Source organism: Cucurbita moschata, unplaced genomic scaffold (genome assembly GCF_002738365.1).
Source record: "Cucurbita moschata cultivar Rifu unplaced genomic scaffold, Cmos_1.0 Cmo_Scf00011, whole genome shotgun sequence".
NCBI lineage: Eukaryota > Viridiplantae > Streptophyta > Magnoliopsida > Cucurbitales > Cucurbitaceae > Cucurbita > Cucurbita moschata.
The window spans coordinates 918,983-944,104 of record NW_019268527.1 but is presented as its reverse complement, the minus strand read 5'-3'; the positions used below and the strand labels follow the sequence as shown (position 1 = coordinate 944,104).

Genomic DNA, 25,122 nt, shown 5'->3' with positions numbered 1-25,122 from the left:
TTTTTTTTTTTTTTTTTTTTTGCATGTTAAAGAGCTCCAAAATTTATTGAAATTTCTCTGATAGATATTCAAGCCATAATAAGGTCAATATTGAAATCTGGATGAAAACTTTTTGTCGAATGGAGGTCGAACGGGCCAAACAAATATCACGTCATGTGCCCTCACAAGTCGCCATGCACCGGTAGGATGGTTCCACATGCGAGTACAAACATGCACAAGGAGCGATATACGTGCCCACGTTACGACGCGGGAAACCTTGATTCGCGTGTTCCGGTCCTAGGGACTATATTCAATCATTTGCATGTGTGAAATTCCTTCAATTATTCTCATATCGACATGTGGTCCATGTAGGCCGGCATATCTAAGTTGGGTTGGGTCAGATCGCGGTTTGGATTGGCGAGTTGGTTCTCAAATCACTTTGTTCCCCAAATCCGCGTGTCCTAACAGACATTGTCGCACATCCCTCAATTAGCTAGCCGCACATCCCTCACTTTGCTCTCAATTAGGCTCGAAATAGTAAACTCACCATCCTCGAATCTCGTCAAAACACTGACTTTCGGTTTGAATCAACTCGAGGTTTCTTCACAAAATTTGTGTGAAATCCTTTCAAGAATAACATAATAAAATTTTAAAACCTAATTCTTTCAAAATTTCACAGATCAGAGGAAAATCGAGATAAAAATCTAGAAAGTTTACCTCCCGTTTTTTCCTCGATTCTTGATGGATTGGAGTAATTCAAACACCCAAAAATTAGTCTTTCAACGTCCGTTTAACAATTCTTGTGAAGAAGCTTCAGCCAAAATAGACTCAAGGCTGCCATTTGGAATGTTTTTTGGTTTCTCTTTTTCTCACCCCAAACCCTACTTCCTCGTTTTCTTTTCATGTTTAGGGCTCTTACATACCCCTAGTTAGGAATGAGTCAAAATCATAACTTTAGTCTTAGAGTGGACTATTTTTTTTTATTTTTTTTTATTTTTTTATATTGATTCTTTTGATTTTTTAAGCATTTTTTTTTCTTTACTTCATCTTGAAATTTGGCTTCTAAGCCTTTAATAAAATTTCAAAAATTAAGAAAATTAATCTTCGTTGGAAAAATTAATATTCGTTGGGAAAATTAATATTCGTTGGGACTCAGATGTTATATTCAATGTAATATTCGTTGGGACTCAGATGTTATAGTCAATGTGGAGACCGCTCTAGCTCTAGCACCCTAATTTTAACAAAGTACATTCCTGCATGTTTATTAAGAGATATTACTATCGATTAGAAAAACGCTTACTCGTGACATGATTGGAGAACCCCGATTATTATTTATCCTAAAATCATTTTTCTCTAATTAAGAAATAGAGATGAAAATGACCAAAATGCCACTCCAGGGTTGACTTGGACTATTTTTCTAATTTTTTTACTATGTTCTTTTATATTTTTTTAATTCTATTTTTTTAAGTATTTATTACTTCTATTTCATTTTGAAATCATAAATTTAAAGCAATTCTAGAAATTCAAACTTTTAAGGAAAAATGAAGTATTTAATTCTAGTCGAGGCTTGCACGAATAATGGGTAGGATTGAGAGAGTCAAGGTTAGCATTTAAATAATCTTTAATGAAATTTTGAATATACGATATATATTTAAATATTATAAGATATATATTAATTGATTTAATATTTAAAGGGTATCAAATACAATAAATATATTTTTCCCATTTTCATATTATATATAATAATATAATAAATATCTATTTTCATTTCTTAACGGGAGTAAGTGCAGCTATTGGGATTCGAGCCCAAGTCTCCACGGCCAGAATTCTCACCACTAAACTAGTGCTACTTGAATTTTTAGCCAACATTCATCACTTTCATGATTAAGGATAAACCAACAAACTTCAAATTTGCTCATTGGTAGCTATAAAAAGTAGATGTGGCTACTGGGATTCGAGCCCAAGTCTCCACGGCCACAACGTGGAATTCTCACCACTAAACTACAGCCACTTGGATATTTGGTTGGCATTCATCACTTTCATGATTAAGGATAAACCAACAAACTTCAAATTTGCTCGTTGGTAGCTATAAAAAGTAGATGTGGCTGCTGGATTCGAGCCCAGGTCTCCACGGCCACAACGTGGAATTCTCACCACTAAACTATAGCCACTTGGATACTTAGCCAACATTCATCACTTTCATGACTAAGGATAAACCAACAAACTTCAAATTTGCTCGTTGGTAGCTATAAAAAGTAGATGTGGCTGCTGGGATTCGAGCCCAGGTCTCCACGGCCACAACGTGGAATTCTCACCACTAAACTATAGACACTTGGATACTTAACCAACATTCATCACTTTCATGACTAAGGATAAACCAACAAACTTCAAATTTGCTCGTTGGTAGCTATAAAAAGTAGATGTGGCTGCTGGGATTCGAGCCCAAGTCTCCACAGCCACAACGTGGAATTCTCACCACTAAACTACAGGCCCAAGTCTCCACAGCCACAACGTGGAATTCTCACCACTAAACTACAGCCACTTGGATACTTAGCCAACATTCATCACTTTCATGACTAAGGATAAACCAACAAACTTCAAATTTGCTCGTTTGTAGCTAAAAAAAGTAGATGTGGCTACTGGGATTCGAGCCCAGGTCTCCACGGCCACAACGTGGAATTCTCACCACTAAACTACAACCACTTGGATATTTGGTTGACATTCATCACTTTCATGATTAAGGATAAACCAACAAACTTCAAATTTGCTCGTTGGTAGCTATAAAAAGTAGATGTGGCTACTGGAATTTGAGCCCAAGTCTCCACGGCCACAACGTGGAATTCTCACCACTAAACTACAACCACTTAGATATTTAGCCATCATTCATCACTTTCAAGGATAAACCAACAAACTTCTAATTTGCTTCATCCATTTGCAGCTAAAAAAGGCAAATGTGGCCGTTTGGGATTCGAGCCCAGGTCTCCACGCCACAACGTGAAATTCTCACCACTAAATTACAACCACTTGGATAATTTACTGCATCCGTTTGCTCTAATTTGCAGCTAAAAAAAGCAAATGTGGCTACTAGGATTCGAGCCCAGGCCTCTATAGCCACAATGTAAAATTCTCACCACTAAACTATAACTACTTCAATATTTAACCAATTATTCATCCGGTTCATGACTAAGGATAAACTAACAAACTTCTAATTTTCTCTGCAATTTGTTCATTAGAGCCTATCTTGACGGTGTTGAGTTATGTGCATGAGGTCCCAACATTTTTCCTTTTTCATTATCATGTTAGAAAACCTCTCTAGAATTTTTCTTCATATCATATCATTATCATAAATTTTCATGTAATTTCTGGGTTGTGTATCTTGTCAAAACATCTTATTGTCAGGCCAGTCATATCATACATCTTATCATGTCACGTGTATTATATCATAAGCATATCGTGTCTCCCAACATATCATGTGATACAGTAAACCTATCATATCATAAAGCATATCACAATATTCGTCATATCGTCAAACGTATCATACAATAACATATATCATATCATTCACATAACATATTATAGTCCTATCATTTCGTAATACATATTATATTCACATAGACATATCATAATCATATCGTTTCATAAACATATCCTAATCATATAGACATCATAGTCATATCGTTCCATAACCATATCTTAATCATATCGTTTCCTAAACAATTCACACATATCAAACATATAAGACGTGTAATCATACAAACAATAACTTTTAACCAAATCGATAGTAAGACCAGTTACTTGATTGACCTTAGTCGGTATTCTCCCTGCTTGAGTTTGTCCTTTGAGGTTGTTCCAAATATTGTCAACCTTATCAGAAATTTAACTAATTTCCTTGGCAAATTTCTTTTTCTAACTTAATTCAACTTAAATTGAGTAAACGAACCTCATACGTAACTTATTTGCCTTAAATAAGGTCAAAACTAGCTTCGAGAGGTTAAAAAACCTAGAAAATGATATATTATTTGTATATCGAGCTGCCTAAGCCAAGGAGCCGAGGAGCCGAGGAGCCGAGGAGCTGATGAGTCGAGCCGAGATGCGTTGAGTTAAGGAGTTGACATCTGCATGCACAGTGTCACAATCGCACTTTCATGGCAGCGGACTTGCGATTGTGCGGCACTCACTTTCCAGCAACAAGTGAGTTAAGCCCATTCGTTCTTGCGTCGTCTCACGACGTATGCTCGAGCCTCTGGCTCCGGTTCAAGAAGGAAGTTTTAGAAATCGGGGGCAGAGAGATTTCAAAAGAGAGTTTTGAGAGCAAGATTTGAGAAATTGGAAATGGCTTTATATGGGACTGTAAGAAAAAAAGAATAACGGCTTACTGCATATAACTATCGGATAGGAAACAGTTGACAATTAGTCATATCCCCCTATAGCATATTTTGGGGCATTTTAGCCCTTGCACGTGTAGACACAATTTTGGTGAACATACACCCTCATACTGACCCAATATGGAATGGTAAAGACCTATCTAGGATGAAAGCATGTAAAACGGGTTTGGAACGGGCATGCAACCATGGACAACACGTCTTGGACAAGCAAGATCGGGATATCTGTCATGCAGCCATTAACAACACGCCTTGGACATGCATGACCGTGACATCCTCCCCCACTCAATTGGTTGACGTCCCTATCAACCGACCCGAACAAGCAAGACTAGGACATCTATCATGCAGCCATAAACAACATACTTTAGACAAGCATGATTGTGACATGCAACACGTGTCGTTGGGGGGGTGAAGACATGTGAGCTGGTCGTGAATCGGGTCGAGGCGTGGAGTTCAGGTCGCTCTCTCTGGTTGTTCCTGCAGTTCTTGGGTTGTGGTCGTCGGTTCTAGGCTTGGTTGGGCCGAGCGTTGTAGGTGGGCTTTGGGGCTTGGTTCGCAGCTACTAGGCTTCATGTTGGTCGTGAACCGAGGCTTGGGTTTGTCCTACTCGCATCTTTGGGTTGAACTGAATGTTCATCATGGGTTGGCTTTCGTACTAAGTAACTGGAATCCAACCCAAAGTTGACCCAAATTGGTTGTCTTCTTCACCCGACTCGCTTGCAATTTTCTTCAATTTTCTCTCTCTTCCCGAATAATTTTCTGACGATTCTTTCTGTCGTCCTCCATCTTCTGTGACCTTCAAATCGTTGTTTCCTTCCCTGTTAGGATCGCACAACAACGCACACACTCGATCTAGATGAACACAAAGAACAGGATAGAGAAAATTGCAATGAGAACTCTAGCTAAAAGAATTTGTATTCATGATTATGTATAAGAGAGAATAGAGAGAATAGAAAATACATTTTCAAAGCTCTACATATAGTTCAGTTTACTATATATAGTTTTACCAGATTTAACCATCTACTATATATAGTTATTTACTATATATAGCTTTACCAGATTTAACCATCTACTATATAGGGCTATTTACCATATATAACTTTATCAGATATAGCTTTACCAAATATAGCTTTACCGGATATAATCATTGACCAAACTATAAATAAGGGAGCAGACTCCATAACCTAACAATTCTCCAACTTGGAGACTGATCTAGTCAATCAAGAATTTCATTCTCAAACGATCACTACACCATACCAATTAAGGCTTTGCATAACCTTGATTTTACAACATCAACACATTTTGTCAACATGTCTGCTGGATTCTTTACACCCTCTATCTTCTCCAAACACATATCACCTTCTTCCACTAACCTGCGAGTGAAATGGTATCGCCTTCTAATGTGTTTTGTCCCTGAATGATAGATTGGATTTTTCACCAACTGTATGGCACTCTGACTATCTGTATAAAGGATCTTTTTGCACTGCTTCCTGCCTAATTCTTCTAGATAGTTTGTCATCCATATCATCTCCTTTCCAGCTTCAGCTATTGCCACGTACTCAGCTTCAGTAGATGAAAGAGCAACGCATTTCTGAAGCTTGAACATCCAACTCACTGCTATTCCATCTATAATGTAGATATATCCAGATGTGCTCTTGCTAGAGTCTACATCTCCACTCAGATCAGCATCCATAAAACCTTGCAGAACTACTTTGTCATTGTCATAACAAAGTGAAGTATTGGATGTACCTCTCAGATATCTCAGAAGCCACTTCATAACTTCCCAATGTTCTTTCCCTAGATTTGTCATGTACTTGCTAACAACTCCCATTGCATGTGTTATGTCAGGTCTAGTGCAGACCATAACATACATCAAACTCCCAACTACAGAAGCATACGGAACTGATGTCATGTGCTCACGTTCCTCAACTGTCTTGGAAGATTGCCCCTTTGACAATTTAATATGATTTGCCAAGGGGGTAGTCCTGGGTTTAGCGTCATTCATCTTGAATTTGGACAATACCTTCTTAATGTATTGCTCTTGGGATAGATTTAATGTGCCAGCAAATTTATCTCGAGAAATCCTCATCCCAAGAATCTGCTTTGCTGCACCCAAATATTTCATTTCAAATACTAAAAACAAGCTTGCCTTCAGGTGGTTTATCTCTCTCATACTTGATCCAGCAATTAGTATATCATCCACATACAGGAGTAGAAACACATAAGAATCAGTATATTTCTTGAGGTAGCAACACTGATCCTTTTCACTCCTGTGGAAACCACTCTTGCACATGAAGGTGTCAAACTTCTTGCACATGAAGGTGGAAACCATTGTCTCGGTGCTTGTTTCAGTCCATACAAGCTCTTATTGAGCTTACACACCATGTGCTCCTTGCCTTGAGCTGCAAACCCTTCTGGTTGTTGCATATAGATTTCCTCATCTAGATCTCCATGCAAAAACGCCGTTTTTACATCCATTTGCTCAAGGTGCAAATTCTCCGATGCAACAATACTCAGTAGAATTCGGATAGTAGTTAATTTCACAACTGGAGAAAAGATCTCAGCATAATCAATGCATTTTCTTTGTGAATATCCTTTAGCTACTAACCGAGCCTTAAACCTCCTTCTTCCATCTAGTTCAACAGAGCTCTCTTTCCTGTAGGCAACTTAATCAGCACCCACGTATTACTCTTTTCAAGTGAGCTCATCTCATCATCCATGGCTTGCTCCCACTTGGTTGAATCTTCTACTTGTAGGGCCTCATCAAAGAACTCTCGTTCTCCTTCGTCAGTCAGCAACAGATAATCTAATGAGGCTGAATATCTATTTGGTGCTCTGATAGTTCTGGATGATCTCCTCAACACCTGCTCAGGTGTAACTTGTTCCACGTCTAGTAATTCAGCAATAGGATCAGGAGTTTCTTGAGCTTCTGTTGTAACATCACTGCGTGAATTTTTCTACCACTCAAGTTCAACTCCCACTTGCTTCGTAGTCTTAGAGTTTATCTTCTCTCTGTCCTTGTACATTACATTTTCATCAAAGGTCACATTGCAGTGTCTTAGGATTTTCATATTTTTCTCATCCCAAAACTTGTACTCGAACATGTCAGAGCCATAGCCTATGAAGTAGCATTTCACAGCCTTAGCATCAAGTTTATCTCTCTTCTCTGGATCAACATGAACATACGCAGTACAACGAAAAGTTCTCAAGTGAGAGTACTTGAGTTCTTTTCCTGTCCATACTTCTTTGGGCAATTTGAACGTCAAGGGTACTGACGGCCCTCTATTAATCAAATATGCTGCTGTGTTCACAGCATCAGCCCAGAATGTCTTTGGTAGTCCAGAATGAATCCTTATGCTTTTTGCTCGCTCATTCAATGTTTTGTTCATCCTTTCTGCAATATCATTTTGTCTTGCCTTACCGGGAATTGTTCTTATTAATCTAATTCCCTCAGCTGCACAAAATGTTATAAACTCTGATTTGTTGTACTCTCCTCCATTGTCAGATCTCAGGCATTTGATCTTCAAGCCTGTCTGATTTTCAACTTCAGCTTTCCACTTCTTGAAGGTGGTAAACACATCTGACTTGTGTTTCAGAAAGTAAACCCATACCTTCCTGCTGAAGTCATCGATGAAGGTGACGTAGTACCTTGATCCACCAAGTGATGAAACTGGAGATGGTCCCCAGACGTCTGTATGGACCATTTCTAACCGCACTTTCTTCGGTTCTCTGGCAGCCTTTGTGAAACTAACTCGTTTCTGTTTGCCCATAACACAGCTCTCACAAAGACCCATATCAACAGATTTTAAGTCTTCTAAAGCTCATTTCGCAGTCAGCATCTTCATTCCTTTGACGCTCATATGTCCAAGTCTATTGTGCCATAGATGAATTGGAAGCACTCTCAGCAACAGCAGTCATGTTTATACACTCTGCAGTAGTGTATAAGGTTCCGGATTTTGTGCCACGTGCAACAACCATGGCGCTCTTCACAATCTTCCACGAACTCTGATATGAACCAAGAGACATCAATCATACAATATGCTTCAATGAAGATGTGAAGAAAAGGTTGTCAAAATTATCAAAAGATGTTTCAATTCATGCTACATTGAAGAAGAATAAAGTTTGATTGTTGTAAATTTTGGGTGGGTTATAATTTAGAGTTATTGTGTTTTAAGACTTTTTATTTAATTTCGGTTACATTTACATAATGACTAATTATGGCCATAAAGTGTGAATGTTACAACTTTTGGAATGCCTTTAATAGTTTCATTTTGAGGCTATATAAAGCCATCTATGTTGTATTTGTAATCAGACTTAGAAGATATATCAAAAGAACCATTTGTGCTTTTCTTTAGCCAATGGCTAAGTTTCTTTGCAATTCTATGTAGTTTAGATTGCATGTAGAATCATTCAAGCTCGACATGATCAATCTTGCTTGTGGAGTGATTCGAATCTCAAACAAGTGTTTGAGATATTTGATCAACAAGAATCATTGAAGCTAGACATGATCGATCTTGCTTCTGGAGTGATTCGAATCTCAAACAAAGTGTTCTTGGCTTGAGATATTCGATCGACAAGGTAATCCGAATCTTATTCCCCTTGTATTGATTCCTTATCTTATCAAACTCTTTCCAAACTCTGCTGCATAGTCTGTGCTATCCAACTGACCAATAGAGATCAGGTTCTTCTTGAGACCAGGAATGTATCTGACATATTGTAATGTCCACTGATTTCCTGCTGGAGTTTGTATGGAGACATCTCCCTTCCCTTCAATCTCCAAGGTTTATTTGTCGGCAAGATACACCTTCCCGAAATTTCCTGATTTGAAATTTCAAAACAATTCCTTACTTGGAGACGAATGGAACGATGCACCTGAATCCAAAATCCAGGAATCAGTTGAGCTGACCACACTAAGGATTAAAACGTCCTCAGTATCTTCTGTTGTATATATAGAATCATCATCATCTTTAGATATATGATTGTGCTTCTTCTTCAGTTTTGTACAATCTGTTCGATAGTGTCCTTTTCCTGTTTGGAGATTTTTCCCGGTTATTTGATTTTGATCGCCCATGTTTGTTTGAGCTCTTTGATTTACTTCTTCCCCTTCGATCAACACTGAGAGCATTGCCTGATGAATCTCCAGTTTCTCGTTTGCGAATACTTTCGCTGAGAACTACATCTCGAATTTCATCAAACTTCAGTTTATCATATCCTCGAGAACTGCTGATTGCGGCAACAACAATATCCCATGACTCGGGTAAAGATGACATCAAAATCAACGCTTTAATTTCATCTTCAAAATTAATTTCCATCGAACTCAGTTGACTTAAGACCATATTGAATTCATTTATATGATCAGCAACAGATCCACCTTCAGACATCTATAGATTGAACAATCTCCGCATCAAATACACCTTGTTCATAGCCGACGGTTTTTCATACATATTTGACAGCGCTTTCAATAGATCTGACGTTGTCTTCTCCTTGATAATGTTGAACGCCACATTTCTGGATAGCGTCAACCGGATCAGCCACAAGGCTTGTCGATCCTTGAGCTTCCACTGTTCCGTGGTCATGGTATCTGGCTTCACCCCCAACAGGGGTTCGTGAAGATCTTTCTGGTACAGATAATCTTCAATCTGCATCTTTCAGAAACCGAAATCGGATCCATCGAACTTCTCAATTCCAATCTTTGAACTTTCCATCTTCACAAATCGTGGTGAATTTCGCCTAGCTCTGATACTAGTTGTTAGGATCGCACAACAACGCACACACTCGATCTAGACGAACACAAAGAACAGGATAGGGAAAATTGCAAAGAGAACTCTGGCTAAAAGAATTTGTATTGATGAGTATGTATAAGAGAGAAGACAGAGAATAAAAAAGGGAAAATTGCAAAGAGAACTCTAGCTAAAAGAATTTGTATTGATGAGTATGTATAAGAGAGAAGACAGAGAATAAAAAAGGGAAAATTGCAAAGAGAACTCTAGCTAAAAGAATTTGTATTGATGAGTATGTATAAGAGAGAATACAGAGAATAAAAAGTACATTTTCAAAGCTCTGCTGGATGGGATATATATATAGTTTAATTTACTATATATAGCTTTATCATATTTAATCATCTACTATATATAATTATTTAGTATATATAGTTTTACCAGATTTAACCATCTACTATATATAGCTATTTACCATATATAACTTTACTGATATAGCTTTACCAAATATAGTTTTACCGGATATAACCGTTCACCAAGCTATAAATAAGAGAGCAGACTCCATAACCTAACATTCCCCCACGACATTGCAATTCGACACCTAGGAAGCAGAATCGAGACGAGCCCGTCATAACGTCTCATGATATTAAATGAATTTTTTAATTTTATTGATATTTTGAATTAATTTGGATTATTTTATTAATTAAACTTATTAAATTCTATATAAGCTTATCATCATTAAATAAAATTTAATTTAATCTAAAAATAGAAATATTATATAATGGGACCATTGTTAACCATCTCAAAAATAAGATGGGCCAAATACATTATTATATTATCACATACAAACGGTATTCTCATTATTTGCTCCACTTGTTCTAGTTAGTGAGCATGAAATAGTTCATTGTGATTTAACATGGAAAGAATATCAATTTGCATGAATCGAGCCTAATTGTACATTGCATAAGGTCGTTGTACTTGCATTGTACAACATGACACAGTCGAGCCTAATTGTACATTGCCTAATCGAGCCTAATCAAGCATGAAATCGAGCCTAATCAAGCATGAAATCGAACCTAATCCACCCCTACATACAATTATAAAAAAAAAATTAAAATCTTTAACTATGTTTATATAAAAGTATTAGTAAGAAATGAAAGAAAAAGAAACACTTTTTAAAAAATTTGAAATAAGGTCGTTGAATGCAATTCTTCATTGCATTCTTCCACGGTCTTGATCTGTATGATTCATTAATTAAATATGGGAGATGATTATTTAAACATACAGATGTGGAAAAACAGGGATGGGGTTGGAAGGATGGGAGAGAAGTTGGTAGGAGTAGCAAACCCATATAAGAGAGTACAACCACATGCAGATGCAGTACAATGATAGCTAGGCTTAGGCTGAGGAGATTGGATTGATAGTGTACTACATCCATGGTGTAGTGGTACTGCTAGTAAGGGGGTTGTACTTGCATTGTACTGCAGTATTACCTAGCAAAGGCCAGGGGTGGCTGTGGTGGTGGTGGTGGTGTTTATTTAAGCTTGAGATTTTACTAATGGTTGAGGGATCCTTCAAAACAAACCCAAGTGGCACGCACAAGGTAAGGGCAAGTAGTTGTTGAATTTGGGGGATTGGGAGAACGGCAGCGGGGAACAGACAGCGCATGGATGGAGTCCTCAACAAAACAAAACCTTTGCCTTCCTCTCTTTGTTGGGCCTCTACTCATGCACTGCCTCTTCCCTGGCTGCCTTCATATTCTCATCTCCATCCCCATACTCTTCTTTTGGTTTTATTATTTGTTTTGTTTTAACTTCCATAGGATCAAGGTTTCCCCTTTTTCAGGATCAACTCACTCTCGACACGACTGTGTTCTGTTGTATCATAACGAAACCAAACTCTTCCTTTTTTTAAGGTGTATGGTAACTGTGAGATCTCACCTCGATTGAAGAGGAGAACGAGATAATCTTTATAAGGGCGTGGAAACCTCTTCTTATCATACGCGTTTTAAAAACATTGAAGGGAAGCTCCAAAGATGACAATATCTGCTAGGTGGCTTGGACTGTTACAAATGGTATTAGAACCAGACACTGGGCGATGTGCTAGCAAGGAGGTTGAGCCCTAAAGGGAAGTTGGACATGAGGCAATGTGCCAGAGCCCTAAAGGAGGTAGACTGGAGGGTCCCACATCGATTGTTGAAAAGAATGAGTGTCATCAAGGACGCTGGGCCCTAAAGAAGAGTGGATTGTGAGATCACATATTGATTGGGGAGGAGAACGAAACAATGGAAACCTCTCCCTAGCAAACAGATTTTAAAAACCTTGAGAAGAAGTCCCAAAGAAGACTATCTGCTAGCAGTGGCTTGCACCGTTACAAATGGTATTAGAACCAAACATCGGGCAATATGCCAGCGAGGAGGTTAAGCCCCGAAGGGAAGGTGAACATGAGGCAATGTGCCAGCAAAGACGTTGGGCCCTAAAGAGGTAGACTGGAGAGTCCCACATTGATTAGAGAAAGGAATGAGTGTCATCGAGGACGCTGGGCCCTGAAGAGGAGTGGATTGTGAGATCTCATATTCGTTAGGGAGGAGAACAAAACATTGTTTATAAAGATGTAGAAACCTCTCCAAACAGACACGTTTTAAAAACCTTGAGGGAACTCAAAGGGGAAAAGCCAAATATGACAATATTTGTAGCGATGGGGCTTGTGCCGTTACAATAACCCCACCCCCACCTCACGTGTAGTATTGTATTTCTGTAACAATTAGATTTTCAGTTATACCTGAATCAAATGCAAAGTGGGCAGATCCTACGTGATGCAATGCTCTTCTCTTGCGTCTTCACTGCCACTACGAAGAACATGAAGTGAAGGATTCAATAACAGAGCGTCCACGAACTATCCAGAGTCTACCCCTGCATTGCTTCCTCAATGGCATACTTTTAAATAATGTTAAAAGGCTCATGATATGCAGCAACAGCCTCTTATGAAGGAAGGCCATAAATATATATACATTTTACTTCAAAGGAAAATAAAACTCACCATATACCAATAAAATCACCTCATATCCTTCGTGATCTGGTTCCGTTGTCTACCACTTTCATACTTCCAACTTTTCTTATGTGCGTCTCTCATACCTGTTTTGACCCAAACAAAATAACCCTTTCGAGTGTGTCGAAATATTATATAACCAATGATACGGAGCACGCTATGCTATTGTCGCTTACATTTTGAACTTATCCGTGGCAAAAAAAAAAAATAAGCCTCTTGATAAAGCAGATTTTGAACTTACCATGGCAAAAAATAAGCTTCGTGGCCAAAAACACCGCTGGTTTTCTCTTTTGGATTTTCCCTCAAAGTTTTTAAAACGTGTCTGCTAGAAAGAGGTTTGCACACCTTTATAAAGAATGATTCGTTCTCCTCCCCAACTACTAGAGAGAGGCTCAACAAAAATGAAACGTGCTCAGCCTCAGAGACAAGACATTGAAATTCACCAATTGCAAAAGGGAGAAGCAGTGAATGACTATATTGGCAGGTCATGGGTTTTGCAAATAGAATAAGGATGCAGGAAATTACATTATTCATTTTCCAGATAGTGCCATAATTTGGGACATTCTTCGATACCATTCACGTATCTTGTATCTAAAAACATGATTGTACGAATCTAACACGTGTAACTAAGAATGCATGTACTAATTTATTATCGACCAATGAATCTTCATGTAGGTAACTCTTCAACACGCATCCTTAAATTGAATTCTATATAAATCACTTTAGGACTTCACTTTATCTTCTTGAACCACATCTTGGATTTTCTACACATCCTCGTCATTCTTATGAGCTTCTTGAACAATGGTTGTTTTAAAGACTTCGTGATCAGATCTACCGTTTGCTCATTGCTTTTACAAAAATTAAGTTCAACAGAGCCTTCTTTACACAAATCACTCAAGAAATGAAACTAAACATCGATGTATTTACTTCTTACCTGCAACACAAGATTTTTAGACAACGGATAGTTGAAATATTAACACAACTGATAACAATCAAACCTGATTGTTTCTAATCAAGAATTTTAAGCATCTTTCTTAACCAAATTGCTTGGCACGAGCCTTGGTGCTACTGCCACACACTCTACTTGTAGTTGAAAGTGTCACATAATGATCGCAAAAGTACTTCGAGTTGTGTTTTCATGATGAGTTCAGAAAATTTTTGCTTGTCTTCAAAGAAGTCTATTGTGACACTTTCGACTATGTAAGCAAAGTTTGTGGTAGAAGCAGCATGTTTGTGCCAAGCAATTTGGCTAAACAAGATACTTGAAATTCTTGATCATAAGCAACCAAGCAATTTGGCTAAACAAGATACTTGAAATTTTTTATCATAAGCAACCAAGCTCGACTGTTATCTACTGTGATAATATGTTAACTATCAAGTTGTCTAAAAATTAGCATGGAAGGAGTAAGCACATCGAAATTTTGTTTTTCTTGCATGATTTGTGTATAAAAAGCATTGTTGAGCTCGAGTTTTGCATAAGTGATTAACAAATTGAAGATCTATTCACAAAGCCCTTGAAACATTCATTATTTGAGAAACTCAAAAGAAAGATCGGGATGTGCAAGAACCAAGATGTGGTTTAGAAAGATGAAATGAAGCCTAAACTGCAGCATTCAGTGTGTTTCAGTGTGTTGAAGAATCACTTGTAATACATGTACGAATAGATGTACATGATGCATGTTTTTAGATTCATAATATATTAGGAAAGGTCTCAAATTACCTATATATATTTAAATAGGTAACAGATATGTATGTATATGTTGGCACTCGGTGGAAAAGGAAGAATATAACTTTATGTATCCTTATAAAGTTTTATCCTCCCAAAAATTCTACAAGTTTCTCTACTGTCACCCCACTTAAATACACCCCACAGTGGGAAAATTCTCTATTTATAATCATCTAATAAATAAAAAAGGATATGGAAAAACTAATAAATGGGAAGAGCAATAAATGAATACAAGATATTGGGCTATAATAAAAGGCAAATACATATGGTAAGCCATAATCGAAGCAAAGATCTAGATATTTGCCTATAATAAAGGGTCAAATATGATATATATATATATATATATATATATATATATATATGGTAAACTATAATTCATGGATATTTTCCCAGTAAGCTGAGAGACAGATTTGAACGAACATGAAGCTTGGATCTAAAAAATTCAAAAAGGGGTCGAGAAACACTTTTTATGAAGATGCCAGCAACCTGGTTCAGAGGAGACGTCTAGTTGGGCGGCATGTATTTTTGACCATAGAAAACTACAAAGGGATCGTTGGGTAACGGCAATGCTACTTTAGCTCCTACAAAAATATGTCTAACCCACGAAGTAGGAGGGGGAAAACCAGAGGAAGAAGGAGAATAGAGAAAGGACCATTATAAGGGTCTTGGTCAAGCCGCAAATAGAACAAAAAAAAAAAAAAAGAGAGAGAATGGAAAATCTTCATAAGAATTTATGCAAATCCAACATTGGAAGATATAGAAATTGCTGTTATAAATGGAATTGAAATGAAATGAGAGAGAGTATGAAAACAGAGAAAGAAAACCACCGAGAAACAACCATAGAGTGGGGACTATAGAGACGCAAGGTAGAGGGTTCAGAATCTGGGCAATAGCTCTATTTTGAGAAAAGGGCCCGAGATAGAGAGAGGGTTCAATGGTGGCTGTGAAGAAGGAAGGGTGGACGTGGTGGCAGTTAGAGCAAGAGAGGAAGAAGAGAGCAGAAACTGAGAATGTGACTCTGGCGTGTATTTTAGCCAAAGAAAGAAAAAGAGGGGCAGAGACAGAGTGGAGTCTGCGCCTTGTGGACTGGTTTGCTATCGAACAAATGAGCACGAGTAAGAATATCTCAAGCATATTTTAAGTGATTAATAAAAAGACCATCAGGGGTGGATTAGACATGTTCTCGTCGGAGCCAAGGCAACATCAACGTTTCCCGATGATCCCTCTACAGTTTTCAATGGCCAAGAAAATACTATGTCGCCCAACCAAACATCTCCTCTGAACCAGGTAGCTGACATCTTTACAAAAAGTGTTTTTCGACTTCTCTTTGAATTTTTCAGATCCAAGCTTCACGTTTGTTCAAATTAGACACTCAGCTTGATGAGGGTGTTAAAGATATTTAGTCCTAAATTATAGTTTAGGATATATATCATATTTGACCTTTTATTACAGGCAAATATCTAGATATTTGCCTCCATTAAAGCTTACCATAAATATCATATTTTTTTCTTTTATTATAGTCAAATATCTAGTATTTATTATTGCACATCCCATTTATTGTTCTTTCCATATCCTCTGTAATTTATTCAATGATTATAAATATATCATATTTGTCATACTCTTTCTATTTATTATTCTTTCCATATCCTTTGTAATTTATTTGATAATTAGAAATAGAAAATTTCTTCACGGTTTAGGTGTGGTGGTTTCAGCAAATATTCTCATGGTATTAGAGCGTGCTGATGAGAATGCTAAGATTAGGGTTTCTGCGAAGGATGAAAGGCTGATTGGGAAGAACATGAGAGAGGCTATGTTGGCCAAAGGGAAACCAATTGTGTTGGAGAAGGTGAGGTGGTATAGATAGAGTATGGCAAAGGGTGGGCCTGTGAAGGATGATTTGGAGGCCAAACAGGTGGAGCCGATCCAGCAGCCATGGAGACTGCTCCTGCACAATCGAACCCAATAATAGTGGTGGAGAAGAAAATGAGTAAAGGATTCAAAAGCCATCGAAAATAAAGGATCAGGGTTGCTAAACCAAAAAGGCTCTAAGGCTCTAATAGCATGAGAATATTTGCTAAAATCATCGCACTTAAATGGTGGGGAAACTCTCCTTATAATGGTGGAGAAACTCTCCTTATAATCATCAAATAAATTACAAAGATATAGAAAAACAATAAAATATGATACATCAATCATGTTTATGTTTTATCTCATTCGATTTATTGTTCAGCTTCAACACAGTACTTAAATACTAAATCTCCAAGCTATGTGATGTCTATACAACAAAGGAGAAAGCACAAGAAAAGTAAGAACAAGTGGTACCTGGTTGATCATACTTAGAAGAAACATACTCCTGAGCTCATGGCCATCAACCTTTGTTCTATTACATTGATAAGCTCCATTGATAACCAATGTAATCGTACTTCGCCTATTTCAAACAAGTTTGAAGAGATCCACAGATTTAGTAGGTCAAGCATTCCAAAAATACAGACAAAGATCTCAAAAAGTAACAGATAATCGATAGCATCCCAATTCCCAACGTAAGAACAGCGAAGATTCAGTAACCCATCACTAAGCCCAAGCCGAGAATAACTTGATTGAAACGAAGAAAACAAGAAATAAAAGAGATCAAAAGAGATAGAAGATGAGAAGATGAGAACCTGAAGAACAAAAACGAAAAGTTGGAGCAGAAACGGGCTCGAATGATGCAGGATTTGTGCGCCAATGTGGAGCGAGGGATCGGAGTGATGGACAAGCCCTACAGTCGCTCGATTAATTCCTATATCGCTCTTGTTTCTCAAATCCCTAGAAGGAAGTGTTGTCTGAAACGGGCTCGAAGCCCGTTAGCATTGGAGCATTTGAGCCCAACATATGCTTTGTTATTGGGCTGTGGACCAATCTTTTAAGCGGCAGAGTGCTACTATTGATAAACGTGGAAGAAGGTGAGACCACGGACAAGGAGATATTGAGAAAGAAATGCAAGGCGACGAAGCCAGAATCTTGCTCGGATTCTCTCCCGGTTCCCGCCCGTCTCCTTCCCAGGTGCCGTATGAAAACCATATACACATCTCATCTCTCTCAATTTCCTCTAAATCCGTTCTTTCTGATCTCCAATCCATGAGTAATATGAGTATATTTTGAAGATGAATCTTCAGCGACGATCTTTGAAGAAGACAATGGCCGATTGTTGCTCCAAGTAGACGGATGTTTGGTTAGGGTTTATACGTAATTGAGGAATGTGTGTGTTTATGTTCTTGTTCTTCATCACAGGTAAAAGAAGCTTACAAAAGGAAGGTATGGGATTCTCATCCTGACCTGTTCCCTGTTCATCAGAAGTCTCAGGCCGAATCCAAATTCAAACTGGTAAGGATTAAGGAACGCGTTTCCATTGAAGCCGCGACTATATAATGCGTTCATTTCATGAATCCAAGAATTTGATATATCATCTGCTGCAGATTTCCGAAGCTTACTCATTCCTGTTATCTGGTAATTCTCATGTATCCACAGCTGATCCAATAGATCACCAAAAACGAATTCAATTGCTTCCACGTTTGATTATAGCCTAAACGAAATCTTTGCAGGTGCCCGAAGAGGAGATTCACATTCAGGTAAACATATCATGGCTTTGTTAGTTCATTCTGCGATCCGATTTGACGAGCAACTATGAACAGCTTCATATGAACGGGTTGTAAGAAGGGGGGTTCCGGTCTCGCAAGGAGGGAGAAGAAATCATGCCTTGATCAAGCTTCCCTTCCTGTTACTGATTCTGGGGACTGTTTCACTTGGAGGATTGAATGTTTCCCGGTGAGTTCGAAGCATCAAAACGTTATGAATTGTTCAAAAAAAATCCACCATTTTCAACAAGTTGATTGCTTTACTTCATTTTTTCAGGGCTTACAAAAAGCAGAAGGAAGCATATCCTTCTCACAATCCTTTTCTTCCTTGACGCCAGGAAGAACTATACCAAAAACAAGAGTGTTCTATGTTTAGTTTTGTGATTAGTTGATTTGCAAGAATAAATGTTAAAGGATAGGAAAATTAACAAGCGGATACATGAAGGTGCAAGGGGAAAGAGTGTACATTTGTTATTATAATTTGAAGTCAAAATTGGTATGCCACAAACAGAGTATTGCTCTGTTAGCGCCTTATATACAACCCGAACACGGGTTAAATTGATTGATTTTATCGTCCGATTCAATGTGTATGTGTATACTTCACTCTAGCCTGCCAAGGATGCGTTGTTCAATACGAATACGCAGTCTGTGTATGTCAACAGCAGCTTTGATGACAGATAGGCAGCCAGCTACAAGCAGTCAAAGGCTGAAGAATGATGCAAAATGGCTGATGAATCGGTAAGTTTCCACGACCATTTAGTTGATATAAGATCATGGGTTGAAGAAACTCGAACCATATAGGACCATGGGTAGAAGAAACTCGAACCATATAGGACCATGGGTAGAAGAAACTCGAACCATATAGGATCATGGGTTGAAGAAACTCGAACCATATAAAACCATGGGTAGAAGAAACTCGAACCATATAGGACCATGGGTAGAAGAAACTCGAACCATATAGGATCATGGGTAGAAGAAACTCGAACCATATAGGATCATGGGTAGAAGAAACTCGAACCATATAGGATCATGGGTTGAAGAAACTCGAACCATATAGGATCATGGGTTGAAGAAACTCGAACCATATAGGATCATGGGTTGAAGAAACTCGAACCATATAGGATCATGGGTTGAAGAAACTCGAACCATATAACATCATGGGTTGAAGAAACTCGAACCATATAACATCATGGGTTGAAGAAACTCGAACCACCAATGTTGATAGCAATAAGCACTGATATACTCGTTATCACAGCAAACCAAAACAGTGCCGATTCTGCAGTTTTATACGGATTAAAACACTTCACCACCATCCAAATTTAGCATCACATCAAATATATAACAAAATGGATATCTAAACAACAAAATTACCAGCAAAACGTCTAGTTTTAACGCCCGAAACTGTCGGTTTGGTGTCACTATCAGCATCACCAGATCTCGACCGTGTTGCACCCATGCTAGTAGAAGTGGCATCATTCTGAAGTTTAGAATTCAACAAATCTGATGCCACTATTCCCTGAAATTCTTCACTCACTATCAAAGCTGCCAGAACGTCCATAAATGGTTCCTTACCATGTTCTTTTGCAGCATTCGTTTCACCCTCATAAGCGCCATTTGGTTCGGGTTCATCAGAATCAGAAAACTCGTCGTCTGATGCAGCCTTATCATCCTCTTCGTCCTCAACATATGCTTTGTATGTCAATCTTAGCAGTATTTCTCCAGAAGACCTGTTTCTAAAGAGTCCCCAACCTCCCCTCAAAACAACAATTCTGTCCGTTGGTACAGTATCTTGAAGAGATCCAAGATCAACCTGTATGAGAATACGCAAAAACAAAGCCAAAATTTTATTCAACTTCCATCCATCCATTTACCAATTCCACATACTGTTCTCTTTCTAACAAGATTCCCAAAACCATGCAAAACAAATAGACCATCCAATGTTATTTGTTCATTTGTACAACATTCTACAAGAATTTCACAAGATAATTTTCATCAGTAAACACTCCATCCCAACAGCGAAAGCACTCTGCTGGGCCGGGGGAGCAAATGGGATTAGATACCCCAATAGTCCTAGCCGTAAATAATGGATACTAGACGTTGTGCGTATTGACCCGTGCAGTGCTGTAGCTAACACGTTAATATCCCGCTTGGGGAGTACGTTCGCAAGAATGAAACTCAAAAAAATTAACAGGGGCCCGCACAAGCGATGGAGCATGTGGTTTAATTCGATAGAACTATCTAAGAGCAGAGTGCCAAAAGCTATTCAGAGGTGTCCGAACCCCAAATTATAGAAAAGTGAAAACGCAAATTCAAATTACAGTAATAGCCAGCCAAGTTTTGGGACTTAAATAAGACTAAACCAACTTTAAAAATGACCAAAATGATTGATGTAAGAAAAGGCCTTAGCAAATATAGTCAGGCCAGCAGTTTTAGTTTTTCCTCAACTTAGTTTGAACAATTACAAAGAAAGATATAAGATAAGTTACCTCTGCATTACCAATAGTCAAATCTGCAAATCCAAGAGAGTCTTTCACTTGAATATACAATTTCTGTTTCCTAGGGTTTGCAACAAGCATATGAAAATCCTGAAATCCCGAATACCAATACACGTGAGTACATAAAAGAGATTGAAGAATTAAAAAGAACCCGAAAATAACCAAGGAACACTTAAACGACTATTGTTCATGGAACACCCTCTCTGGTAAAACAAAGGATAATCAGAAATGAGCTTCACCTGATTCCAGATCGGCTCACCAGGTGGCCCGATTACAGTGGTTTGGCTGTTCTTTTTGCTACGTATTCTTTGATCACCCAAGGTTAAAGTGACGTATGGGTCTGTTTTTCCTGAGAAAAATAGGGATCGGATCGATGAGTAAAATGTAGAATCATAAATCTATATGAATAAATAGTTGCTTTCGACAGTTTAATCAGATGCTACGTTTCTGAAAACAAGGTGGGAGTACCACAACAACATTGATAAGGACCACAAATACTTGATAGCTAAGCATGAGAAATTCAGTAATTAACAAAACATGGTTTTCAAGAAAGGATAATATAGAAAAGAACGATATTCATTACCATAAAAGACATAAGAAAGCTTTCGAGCATCTACAAGGGTTACGGACAGTTCTCCAACAAAATCTTTATTCTGCATATCTCCTGATTTAACCTCGTATGGGACTGGTCCAACTGCTTTTCCGCTTTGGAAATCTAGAAATATCTTCTTTGGACGTACAAATAATTTAGGTAAATCCTCAGTGAGAAGTTTTGTCAAAAACCTATCCAAACGTAGTAAGCAAGGGTCAGATGACAAATAGAAGGGGGAAAATCAAGCCCGACTAGAACACTCCGTTAAAATTATCAGCTGTATGAGCAAATTAAGGTGAAACGCCACAACAAAATTATGACATTCAGAAAACTGATTCTGATCAAAAGATCAGATTTTTTTTTTAAGTACGCTTGGGCACTACTTCATAAGGCGATCCTCGAAACAAAAGGCTTCAATAGTACCAATCCTCTTTTCTAGTACAAGTATTATGGATAACGAATTCAGACTCTCATTAGCACGTATAGTTCATGAATTGATTATCAATACAGAACTTTCTGTCATAGAATCAATTTTTTTACAACAAAAAATGTCTCTATTCTGCCTTGAACTGACCAACTTATATAACAATTATTCAAGAGTAAGGATTAATCTACTTACATGGAGAGAACAGGAATAGCTGGTGTTGTCCCAAACGTGCAGCCAAAACACGGAAAGAAGAAGAGAAACGTGCGTCAGCATCCAAAGGTCAAATTTTAATGCAAACAAAAACTATCCTCGAAAAACGATTGAACCTCCACAAGGATGCCTGCTATAAACATAAAGATAAACTAAAGAAGAACAAAAGTAAACCACTTTTCATGCTTCCCTGTCAAACCTCCCTATGACATCCTTGCAACTACTAGCTATAAAATGCAATTCATTATCATAGTCAAGAAATTAGGACATACCCATTAAATTGAATAAGCGGAACGGTAACAACTCAAATTTGATCTTTGGCAGTGAAACAAATGCCCATGAAGCAGCACCTACCCAAGGTTCAGTTGGAATAAGCCGCAACTTGACCCATAATTCACCATCTATGTCAAAATCTCGGACACCAACTGGGACGGAAATGGGGATGATGCCAAATTTTAGCGAAAGCATTAACAACATACGAGCACCGCCAGTATAGCGCAGGCCAATTTGGTACCTAGACAACATTAAATGAAGAAAAACAATAATGACTAATGTAAATTCATGGAACTCTATCGTCAGTAAGAATTGCAGGAAGGTGACAATCCTGCAATTCTTGATTTCCCAGGTGGAGATAGGAAACTTACTGCAAATCGTTGGCTCGACGGGATGTTCGCCTCTCGACATTCCTAACTGACAATGGTTCTTCCCCCAAAGAAAACTGCTTGATTTCCACCCTCTCCACATAGTCAGGCTTTTTCAAATCATCAATAACGGGTTGCAACAATCCAACAAGCCAATTCTCAATCCCAGGTCGATAAACTTTCCATAATTTACCCAAAACCATATTCACCCACTCCACCGACTCCTTCCTTTGTAAATCCTTCTCCAAGAACAATGAGAAACTAGTAGGCACTTGGGGCCACGAGCCACGAAGCCCATCCTCATTTCTAAATTTACTTCTCTTCCTGAATGTCCATAATTTATCGAAAGCAACTCCAACAAAGAAAAAGAAGACAAAAAGTCCAACAATATTTCGATTAATAGGCGGGGAAGGGATAGGGTGCAAGACTCCTAGTTGTGTCCTTAACTTATCAACAATAGGATCGTCCTGGAAACCAGTGAAGTTTGATCCCACTTGCAGAGATGGATCCTGAGCAAATTGCTCCGTTTCCAATTCATTAGCAATACGCTTCAGTACAAAATTCTTAGCACCCGTCCTCGCAGAAGTTGCAAATTGTAGATTGAAATTAGGAGTTGAGGCATCGGGAGAAATAGAACAAGCAAAGAACCATTTAGTTCGGAAATTTCGAGGAACAAAAGCTGGAGAAAATCGATTTCTTCTTTTGGGATTCCGATAAGAAGAGGAGAACGCAATGAAATTACTACATGAACAATGATCAGAAAAGGCATTGGATAAGCCAAAGCTCGGGGATGAAGACTGCGAAGAATTCATTTAGATGCAGAAAAGACAGACGAACAATGGACATGCAAAATCATAAGGAATCAACAACATGGATTGAGAGGCAACACAGGCAACACTGACCTGAATCTGTGAAGTCAAAAGGAGAACGACGGCGGAATTGAAGCAAGAATTTGAAGAAAATCAAAGCAGAAAAACAGGAATCAGAGGAGGGATTGGGATTGGGATTGGGACTGGAAATTGGGGGAAGAGCCACTGGGCGAGACGGGGGTGATAATAGAAGCGATGAGTTCTGAGTTTTTGGAAGCGCCACGTGGAGTGGAGGGAGATGACGTGGCAGAATCTATGGTCGTGGTTTCATTATATCATATTTCCCACTCATCCCTTTCTCACGACGTCGTTTTCCTGCTTCTTCTTTTTCTCCCCTCCACAATTCCGCATTTTATTTTTCTTCCCTTTTTTATATTTATTTTCATATTGTAATTGAAATTAAAACAGTATTATAAACGTGACCAAAATAGCCCTTCAAATTCAAACCTCTGATTTCAACTGCTTTTGCCGTCCAACTTCCTATTTATTGTTTATTATATAGCTACAATAATAATAATAATAATTATTACTCGTCAACTTTTAAAAAATTTAATAATATTCTTAAATTTTAAAAAATATTCGCTCTATATCAACAATGTCGATGACGACTCTAGCGAGACTCCTTTCCCTACCTCTATCCTCCATCACCAAACAGTACTAGGGTGGGGTAAATAGAGGCTTCCTCGCAATCGAGACCATATGTTTGAGTCAAGCCTTTAGCTACTAGCTATATTGACCTTTCTCTCATATGTTCGAGAGGTATCATCATCTTGTTTCATTCTCATTTTTATTTAAAAAAAAAAAAGGTGAATTTTTCAAATGAAACGAAGATACCTCATCCTTGACACTCAACTCGAGCTAGCTAAGTATTTGGCAATATGACTCATATGACTTGTCCATTCGTGTGTATGCTCACGTGTAGGATTTTTTTACTATAGCATTGATTGTGTGATTTCTTATCTATGTATCAATAAAGTTTTCGTTCGTTACAAATTTGGTGTTTTCAAAATTATGACTCAAATGACGTTTTGACTCACACACTTAACTACTAACGTACAATTTTGCTAAAATACTTTAAATCTTGACAAGAGTAAGAGAATATGGGAGAAAAAAAATGAAAAAAAGTCAAAGGAGAGATAAAAATAGAAGAGAGAGGTGATGGAGCGTTTATAATACAATAATGTTATTAAATTTTTTCAAGAGTATTATTCATATGAATTTTTTAGTTTTCAAGGAAACTTTTGAAAATTTAAAAGTATATATTAAATAAAATATTAATTATTTTTATCTAGCATATCCTAACCGTCATTTTTTTTTATTTTAAAATATTATTAAATTTTTTTAATACGGAAGAAGACAAAAAAAAAAAAAAAAAAAAAAAAAAAAAAAAAAAAAAAAAAAAAAAAAAAAAAAAAAAAAAAA

At 37.8% G+C, this 25,122-nt stretch overlaps 2 protein-coding genes, 1 long non-coding RNA gene and 2 other non-coding genes across 8 annotated transcripts; 1 reads left to right on the top strand and 4 right to left on the bottom strand.

The window, feature by feature from the left end:
* Nucleotides 1-1,918: 1,918 nt before the first annotated feature.
* Nucleotides 1,919-1,990, bottom strand: TRNAH-GUG. The gene has a single exon. It is a non-coding gene; the product is annotated as a tRNA-His (tRNA).
* A 620-nt stretch (nucleotides 1,991-2,610) lies between these two features.
* On the bottom strand, nucleotides 2,611-2,682 carry TRNAH-GUG. Its single transcript has one exon. It is a non-coding gene; the product is annotated as a tRNA-His (tRNA).
* A 10,065-nt stretch (nucleotides 2,683-12,747) lies between these two features.
* On the bottom strand, nucleotides 12,748-17,695 carry LOC111449544. 3 transcript variants are annotated; one of them, XR_002711655.1, is made up of 4 exons: nucleotides 17,513-17,695; nucleotides 17,175-17,280; nucleotides 13,368-13,451; nucleotides 12,748-13,212 (listed from the first exon to the last, which is right to left on the bottom strand). It is a non-coding gene; the product is annotated as an uncharacterized LOC111449544 (long non-coding RNA). The 3 variants fall into 3 exon arrangements; XR_002711654.1 differs by having other exon boundaries at nucleotides 13,368-13,448; XR_002711653.1 differs by lacking the exon at nucleotides 13,368-13,451.
* A 72-nt stretch (nucleotides 17,696-17,767) lies between these two features.
* Nucleotides 17,768-19,037, top strand: LOC111449543 (chaperone protein DnaJ). 2 transcript variants are annotated; one of them, XM_023089474.1, is made up of 6 exons: nucleotides 17,768-17,894; nucleotides 18,123-18,215; nucleotides 18,308-18,338; nucleotides 18,434-18,460; nucleotides 18,524-18,656; nucleotides 18,744-19,037. In XM_023089474.1, exons 1-6 carry the CDS (start codon nucleotides 17,829-17,831, stop codon nucleotides 18,796-18,798), a joined length of 405 nt encoding a protein of 134 aa, XP_022945242.1. In that variant the 5' UTR covers nucleotides 17,768-17,828; the 3' UTR covers nucleotides 18,799-19,037. The 2 variants fall into 2 exon arrangements, with proteins under 2 accessions (XP_022945242.1, XP_022945243.1); XM_023089475.1 differs by lacking the exons at nucleotides 18,434-18,460; nucleotides 18,524-18,656; nucleotides 18,744-19,037 and having other exon boundaries at nucleotides 18,308-18,427.
* On the bottom strand, nucleotides 18,915-23,859 carry LOC111449542 (synaptotagmin-2-like). Its single transcript, XM_023089473.1, has 8 exons — nucleotides 22,835-23,859; nucleotides 22,463-22,704; nucleotides 22,173-22,191; nucleotides 21,545-21,744; nucleotides 21,201-21,310; nucleotides 20,953-21,051; nucleotides 19,838-20,276; nucleotides 18,915-19,742 (listed from the first exon to the last, which is right to left on the bottom strand). Exons 1-8 carry the CDS (start codon nucleotides 23,641-23,643, stop codon nucleotides 19,654-19,656), a joined length of 2,007 nt encoding a protein of 668 aa, XP_022945241.1. The 5' UTR covers nucleotides 23,644-23,859; the 3' UTR covers nucleotides 18,915-19,653.
* Between the last annotated feature and the right edge of the window lie 1,263 nt (nucleotides 23,860-25,122).